The sequence below is a fragment of the Sphaeramia orbicularis genome, chromosome 21, assembly GCF_902148855.1.
Source record: "Sphaeramia orbicularis chromosome 21, fSphaOr1.1, whole genome shotgun sequence".
In the NCBI taxonomy this organism is placed as follows: domain Eukaryota; kingdom Metazoa; phylum Chordata; class Actinopteri; order Kurtiformes; family Apogonidae; genus Sphaeramia; species Sphaeramia orbicularis.
Window position 1 is genome coordinate 33,447,953 of NC_043977.1, and position 8,736 is coordinate 33,456,688.

An 8,736-nucleotide genomic window follows, 5' to 3' on the forward strand; every position below is an offset into this window, starting at 1 on the left:
TCAAATGTGTTACTTTAGACAGGCTTATACCAAGTTCTGAATACAAAAACTGTCCCTCAAAATCATTTGTAAAATATTTTAAGACCAGATATTCTGATTATTTATTGTTAGATCTTTTAAGAACCTGCTAAACTCTGAAGGTTGAAAAGATCAAGTGTCAAACATTAAGAAAAATGCTTACCACTTTATTCCCCCTAGTGGACAAAAAAGGCCCAACAATTTAGGGAACAAACACTAAATAAAATACAAAACAGGTCCTCTATAAATGGAAAATATGAAAATACACTTGCCCTTGTGGCTATCAAAAACATGAAGTACCAGTATATACAGTTGGGACACTCCTAAACTACAGACGGTGAATACATTACACAAAGCTGGGTTTCACTCATACGTCCAGGCACTCAGTCACATGCACACAGCACTTCAATAGTTCACCTCTCATCCTGCTCACCATTCTCCTTTCAGTTAAAGAAAAGCTAAAAAAAAAGACGTTTTACCTGCTGCAGTCTAACTTGATTCAAACTGTAAATACAATGACAAAAGTTAACCCACACTGACCAAGGATCAGCCTTGCATTTCTGTGGTTAACACAGTTTTGTCAAAAAGACAGTTGATTTCATTTGCAGTCACTGGTGGAGGACACTGTAATGTGTCCTCCTTCAACTGTCCTTGTCCAGTGTGGTTGTGGCCAGGGTCACTGTAGTGATGGGCTGAGCCATCCCGTGCATCTGCATCCGAGCAAGTTTCTTCTGTTCACATTCAGTCACCAGGTTGTTGAGCTCCGCGGCACTGTAGCCAATCAGAGTCCTCAGGTCGCACACAAACTTATAAACAAAGCGCTTTCCCTGCACCTTGCTGATCATGTCCCCGTCGTAGTAATACCTGAAAGAAAATAAGTGAGTCAATATTGGTTTTTGGAACAATTTCATGTCAGTATCAGCTGATGGTTTACATCAAGGTTCACAACTGAAATGTTGAGTTTGGTTGTTCTGTGGATTACTGATTAATTACTTGACCTTGATGTTCACATCCACAAGTATTTATTGCTTTGACCTAAATGTTCAATAACACTAATCTGATTCCTAATTAGGCCAAAGATGGCGAATTCCCGACAGTATCTGATTTTTTCTGTCCTAATCCAAACTCATGTTGTATCTGCCTTTGAAAAAGTGTCCTCTAATTTGAACAATGTACATAATATTGTCAAACTAATGTCAGGTTTCCAGTATCACCAATCACAACACACACTGGGTGACTAACACATATAGGGCTATCACAATAACCAACCTTTTTCTGTTTACTGTAAAATAATATGGGCAGTACAAAAGTATTTAAACACATACAGTACACTTAATGAAGACGAAGAGTCCCTTATTGGTATTAAACACTTTATGGCTATAAACTATAAAACTATATTTCAGTTAACTTTTAGCATCTGTTAACCAACAATACACAGGGCCAATTTGACACAAGGAATAAGTTAATACAAGGGGATTATATTGTTATTGTGACAGGTTTATACATACACTATTAAACATGTACACACACAGAACAACCAACCTGAGTGCTCTGCTGAGTTTCTCGTAGTTCATTGTAGGCTTGTTCTTGCGCTGGCCCCATTTCTGGGCCACAAGTTCAGGCTGGTTGAGTTTGAATTCCCCTTCCTCACCCACCCAGGAGATACAGTCTCTTGCATCTTTGTCAGTCAACAGCTCCAGTAGAAACTGCCACAACTGGATCTGACCATTGTTGCCTGGCATCAGAGGAACATTCACATTCACTTAAGTGGTCATAGAAATTAGAATAATTGATTTTTTTTTTTTTTACATTAATAATGAACTAGTTAACTAAACTAAATGAGAACAATCTAAATTTCCAAACCTGTGGAAAGTGATAATGAAGAATATGGATGATCACAAGTTGTCAATCAAAACTGAGCTGCTTACATTTTTGCAGCAGACATAACATCATTCAACTGCACACTCTTTTAACACTATATTTATACTGTTGTATTGTTTAAAATGCTAATGAATTTGTTGTCTTTGCATTGCATCTAAAAAATACTGCATTTTACACATTGACCAGCTGTCATTTTCAACAAAAGAAAATTATTCTAAATAATAACTTACTAATGGAATTTGGAAGAAAAGTTAACATAAACCAATATTTAAATTTTATTCAAATGCATACTCATAAATTGTGAAACAAGTGGTCTCATTTTATCTATAGCTGTAGCTGCCTTTGGATTTTATTAATAATATTAATAAAATAAAGCTAATCTGCTATCATTAGCAATGTTAGCGGAAAATTTTGCTGCGTTTCCGCTATGTGGAACGGGCTCGACTGGAGTACCAGGTACTAGTCCTGGAGACCATTTCCATCACAGGATACTACTGACTTTAGAGTACCTGGACATCATAGCGATGCTGTGCGAAACTTCCGTGATGTCTACTCAGAGAGTTATTGATAAACTCACTCGTTGTGTGTTGCCCCATCAAGCTCACCCTGAATCTTTTCATCGGCCACTAAGGACAGAAATGTATGAACCTCCTTGACCAACCATGGTGTGGTTTTGCAGTTTGTCATCATGGATTAGCCTACTGGTATATTTACTGTAAACTTCCTAATCTATTTTTTTTTTTTTTTTTAAATGGCGTGTCGCGCATTGATGACGCAATGAAAAATCTCTGACCAATCAGTGGTCTGCAGTGTTTACATGTCACATTTTAGTATCTCTTCACACGTTTTGGAACGTCAGCCGAGCCTGTACTAAAAAAGTAGTACCGTAGTAGTCAAGCACTGTTTATCACACATCTGGTACAACTGGGCTCAAATTGCATACCATGTGACAGTTTGATTAAGTAAACTAGAAGCACTCGGAGAGCGCAGACCTCCGCCAAGGCTGATCAGTGCCCCCCCCCCGATCACCACCAAAATTTAATCCTTTCTTCCTTATCCCATTTCCAACAAACCCTGAAAATTTCATCAAAATCTGTCCATAACTTTTTGAGTTATGTTGCACACTAACGGACAGACAAACAAACAAACAAACCCTGGCAAAAACATAACCTCCTTGGCGGAGGTAAAAATTCCTGAATGAACACCCTCTCCCATAATGCCTTCCATCACTCCAGACATACAGAGTTGGAATATGCATTACCTGTGCGGTTGCCAGGCGAGCTGCGTTCCTCTCCCCCTGAAATGCGGGGTGCTCTGGGGCCTCGGTTCTGCTTGAGTACCTTTATGGTGGTGGGTGTGCTCACTTGAGCCGGGATGATCTGCACAGCTAAAGAAACAATCAGGAAGGTTTATCGAGATCAAAGCCTTAAATGCCAGTAAAATGTGTCTCCTTTGTTTTAATAAGAACTATTGCATTTATATGATGTAATGGAAGACTTACGCTGATCGATGGTGACAGTGGCGTCGCCTCCAGACTGGTCCTGACTGGCCAGCACATCTGAGATAAAATACAGAACACAAAGTAAACATCTGTATCAAGCTTTCTGTAGGTTAAAGACTTTTTAAGATAATCAGGGGTGCAATCTAAGACCTATTTCATGGCCATTCTAAAGAAGAAAAAAAAAAAAAAAACAACAGGAAAGAAAATCAGTCTGAATTTCCAGTTGCTGCTTAATGCATATCTGACTTCTGCTATGGCTTTACACAAAAAGCAGTCTATTTTACAAACTATGATCATCAGCAAAACTTGCTGTCAATAGTGGCCAACAGTCAGTATTAATCTTATCTAAAATAACTGACTTTCAGGGAAAATATTAACTTCAACATTAAACCGTCTCCTTACATATTTTAGTATTTTAGTTTGGTATTCAGTTCCACATTTATTGATTCATATTTATTATTCAGACTGAATAGTTTGCCTTAGTGGTTACTGAGTCCATGTTGGTTTGTTACACTGTGATCAATACACATTTTCCAATGAAGACAATTAAAAATAAGACTAAACTTAGTGCAATTTTGTATAAGAAACCGTACCATAATCCAATATCCCCATAATCCAATATCTAAGACCTGTAAACATTATATTTAGAACATTTCAAAGCCTAAAATTGAAATTAAATTTTAGACATTTTTAAATCAATACCACTTTGTGCCAAATGTCTGGCTTAAAACTCCAGATTCCAAAAACACAACCATCACCAGTTTGTACGTACTGCTTCTCACTTGAACTTACATTTTCGTAGAAGCTCCAGGTGACTCCACAATATCTCTCCATTGGGGACCTTCTGAAGGAACTCCTCCTGGTTGAAAGCACAGAGCTCTCGACCTGGGATGTGGATGCTGCCTATTTCCATCTCATCAATGTTAAACTCCTTCATTACCCACACAGCCCAATGGATCACCTGGTCAGCTGTCCACAGCACAGGATCTGAAGAAAGGAATGGACTTAAAACATTATCAACCGCAAACTTTTTAATGTTTTAACAGATGTTTTTTTGCATACTAAAAAGGGTTTCTCACCATATGGTATCCCGAGGCGAACCTGCTCTTTACGGTAGCCTTCAAGGGCTGCAGCCCAGCGGGTAACCTGTTCTGAGGTCTCATCTGACAGAGCAGATCGCTCCACAGCAATAAGCTGACCCTCCTCCACCAAAGCACCCTCCTCCCCTGCTGCATCTGGATCAATCACCACCTCCACTGTTTCTACTGGTTTTACAATTTCCAAAATGTTCAACTTCTCCTCGCCTGAAAAATGAAACAAACACGTGAGCTGTACTGAAGTGCAATTTAACACTGAAAGCAAACCATTACTGCACATTCTCTTTTTGAAGCAAGTGCTTAATGCTCTGTATGTGTGGTGTCATAACCTGTTATTAAAGCAGTACCTGGTTTAGTTATAATCTGCAAACTGAGCTGCACTGTGCCATCAGTCTTGACTCCTTGATCAAAGAGGCTGTGATCAGGGTGCAGCTATAAATTGAAAAGAAATATTATACACCTTTGCTTTGTTTTATGTCAACAACAAAACGCTAACATCATGAAGACTTCACAGTATCCTATATTTTATCTGTTACCTGAATATCCTGTAAGCAGATGTCATATGCATCCAATGACATCTGGATACGTGGCTCCAAAAGCTTCTTCAAATTACCGATTGGCTCATTGATGTCGATGTCTTGCTGAATTAAATCTGATGCTGTGATAGTGTGCTCCTCAACACTGCAGAGGTAAAAGATACAATGGGAATCTTTTTTAATTATTATTATTTTTAGAACGTGTAGATGCAAGTCACATTTAGATTTTATTTACCTTTCTTCTAGGCATGCCTGTTTCTCCCGCTCATCAATCTCGATCTCTATCATCTCTTCTGGTTCACTTTTGGACATTTTGGTTTTTTTTAAACAGAGAGCACCAAGCTGTGGGAGCAGACAAAGTGAAAGCTACATTTTAATTTTCCTGACACATGAAGTTAAACTAACTAAAAATGATCAGAAACAATAAATAAGACTACCACATTAAATGAATGCCACTATGATAAACAACTGCCTCATCAGTTATGACAACATTGAATAATTGCATTTTCACAATAACATGATTACTTTATCAACAAGATAGCTTAATTACTTGGACTGATCAGCATTTTTATTGTTTTGCGCAAAATTACAGAAATATGTCCTGCTCTAGATACACAAACTTACTGCACATTACTTAACAAAACATACTTTCCCTATATGTAGACATTTCCTTGCCCAACACTAATGGCAAGTAAGAGCTTTATCTGCTCTACTGATTTAAAAATCTTTAATTGTCAGTATATGTTTTTACATGTGGACATGAAACATACACTTAAATTGACCCTCTTCATTTAACCCATCACTAGATGAACCTGTAGAAACACACCACACACTGCACATTGAGAGCAGTGGGCAGCCATGTCAGACACCTGGACAGCAAATGGGGGGTGGGGTGGGGGGTGGTTGAGTGTCATGCTCAAGGGCATATCAGTCAACACTTTCTCTGCCAGTCTGGGGAATCGAGCTGGCAACCCTTTGGTCTCCAGCAAATTCTTCAAATTTCTAGGCTATGTTATCGTCCTAACAATTAATGTATTAATAAATGAAAAATCTCCATATATGTGAAAATCTGTGTTGGTGGGATTTGCACATTTTTTAAATTAATTATAACTATTGTAAACGTTTAGTATGTGTTCTTAGGCCATAATGAGAATAAATCCTGAATTCTAGCTTAATCGTTTGTAAACAGCACATATTGTAGGTAACTGTAAAAAGATGATTTAAGTCATTTTTCCAAGTGATTCTATGAGTAAAAATTACACCAACACTAGGACTAACAAACCAGGTAACACAATTTGATGCCTACAATGTACTTTAACAGTGAGGATTTAAGTTATTTATGCTTCAGATGTATGAAGTTTAGGTTGGATGTTGAAGATGAAACCGTGTGATAAAGCAGATCCGTGTTTGTGTAGTGTGGAGGCCTATGAGCCTCGTCTTCTCATTGGTCGTCCGGGACAGTTCAGGGACTGATCCAACTGCTAACGTTAGCCAACTCGAGGGCGAGGCTTTGGCGTCTAAAGGCCAACTGCTAGGCCATTAGTTTCCCAAAATAGCGAGCAAAACATATGTAAATATCATAAACACATTTTTCCAGACCATTTAATGCTAAGATCTATCCATCAGGCTACACATGTCGCTATACTGGACCTGGTTCACAGTGATCCCAGTTAGCTACAAATTTGTAAGCGACTACATTGCGGGGCGAGGCAACCGATTGCACAAGCCTTAGTCCCCGCTTGCTAAACAATGGGTAAATTATAGTATAAACACATTCCTGTTCTTAAATTCATTCCAATCGCGCTAAATCACACTTTATCTCTGCACGAAGAAAACTTTTAAAAACGGAAATAGAATAAACGGAAACAAAACAGCATAGGGCAAATGGAAAGGAGCCGGAAATCCTGGCTAAGGTTTACAGCGTTGTAAGACTTCCGAGAGCAGCCGTGATAAATACGACGCAAGTTTTACGGGAAAACCAAGACCACGGAGCTCTTGAAATGTCCCAAATATACAGAAACAGCTTTGGGTTGCACACAAATTTCGGCTACCATGAGAAGTATGGACTTAAAAGCGGCATTTATCGTGTCTGGATGTGTACGCACCGTGTGTTTGTGGCTGGACGGTGAATCAGCGTTGCGGCTACAGGCTCCTCTACACTAGTTTGCTTTACTGTTAGCAAGTTTGCTAACACCGACCTGGTGTAACGGCAGGTTTTCAAGAAACAAACTTCAAATAAAAGAACGCACTGCTTGACGCCGTCTAGGCTCGGGTTATCCCATCTGAATTTAAAGTTAGTTAGCTTTCTGTTAGTGACTAGCTTGAAGGTAGGCGGCCTCTTCCCTTTGTAAGCTAACGGGGGAGTCAGTGGTTAGCAGCTAGCTAGCAGATGAGCTACAAAATAGCGGGAAGCCTGCGAGCACAACAAACAAACCTGATATATTACCAATATTTAGAGGATTTATATTAGGACATATGCTTCCGTCTGTGAAATACCCGTACCTCTGACAATTCAGGCTTCGAAAGGTCTCAGAATATGTTCAGCAGTGGTAGAAAAGCAGGCAAAAATCACACACTCGAGTCGTACTATGCAAGTTTTTGGTCAACTACAGACAGAGCATAGGAGGGGCGGAGACTAACGGGCAAGAATGAAGTTACCCCAAAACTTATATGGAAAATAGATCAGATAAACATAGACCTCTTCTTACGGTAGTTTCTATAAAAGACATCGTAGAGATGGATATGCCACAGCTAAAAATGTGTTCACATGATGTTACTTTTCCAATCATGGTAAAGTAGGCCTACATGGTTTAGTATCTGCTTCAGATATAATGGTCATACATGTTTCATGCAGATTAATGATTTTGTTTTTGTACTGTAACATATAACTATTAATTATATAAACATGACGAGTAATCTGTCACAGTTTTATAATTATATTAATATTTTTTGTTATACATAGCTTGACAAATTTAGACCACCCAATGTATGTACTGTTTGGAGGTATGGGGAAATACATATGCAAGTTCATTACAAAGACTTTTTATACTGCAAAAAAGAGCAATAAGAAATGGTCACAATGTTGGTTTTCGTGAACACACCAATCCACTATTTTTACAGTCTAAAACGTTAAAATTCATAGACCTTGTGGAGTTCAAAACAATTTAAATAATGTATAAAGCAAAGAATAACTTACTGCTGGGTAATATTCAAGAAATGTTTTGTGAAAGAGAGGGAGGTTATGATTTAAGGGGAAATTAAATTTAAAGATTCAAAAAGTGCACACTATGTTAAAAAGTTTCTGTATTACCATCTGTGGAGTAAAACTGGAACAAATTGTGTGTGGAGATAAAACAAATATCAAACAGATCAGTTTAAAAAAATGAATTGATTCTTGTGAGGTACAGTATTTAATAATAACTATGAGGGCTGTTTGTTTATGGATAATGTTGTATTGATAAATATACTGTAACTATTGAAGAAAATTGTTGAACTGTCTGAATGTACTGCCATGATAAGTGTTATGCATAACTCAATTACTGTATTATGCATTAGTTGTGGGTTGAATACTAAATTAAGACAAGATTTTTTGATTCATGATTTAAGTTATTAATAAAGATGTAAAAGTACTTGAGGGGTAGGATTAAATAAGTTTATACTTCTTCTTACTCCTTTTCGACCATGGAAATTCAGACTTGCCCAT

General features: G+C 38.0%; 1 protein-coding gene across 2 annotated transcripts; it reads right to left on the reverse strand.

Annotated features, from left to right (window-relative positions):
- Positions 1-164: 164 nt before the first annotated feature.
- Positions 165-8,057, reverse strand: gabpa (GA binding protein transcription factor subunit alpha). 2 transcript variants are annotated; one of them, XM_030125346.1, is made up of 10 exons: positions 7,139-8,057; positions 5,269-5,375; positions 5,034-5,178; positions 4,845-4,929; positions 4,480-4,704; positions 4,193-4,387; positions 3,401-3,457; positions 3,161-3,286; positions 1,561-1,753; positions 165-882 (listed from the first exon to the last, which is right to left on the reverse strand). In XM_030125346.1, the coding sequence occupies exons 2-10, from the start codon at positions 5,343-5,345 to the stop codon at positions 660-662; spliced, it is 1,326 nt and encodes a 441-aa protein (XP_029981206.1). In that variant the 5' UTR covers positions 5,346-5,375; positions 7,139-8,057; the 3' UTR covers positions 165-659. The 2 variants fall into 2 exon arrangements, with proteins under 2 accessions (XP_029981206.1, XP_029981205.1); XM_030125345.1 differs by having other exon boundaries at positions 7,536-8,056.
- Between the last annotated feature and the right edge of the window lie 679 nt (positions 8,058-8,736).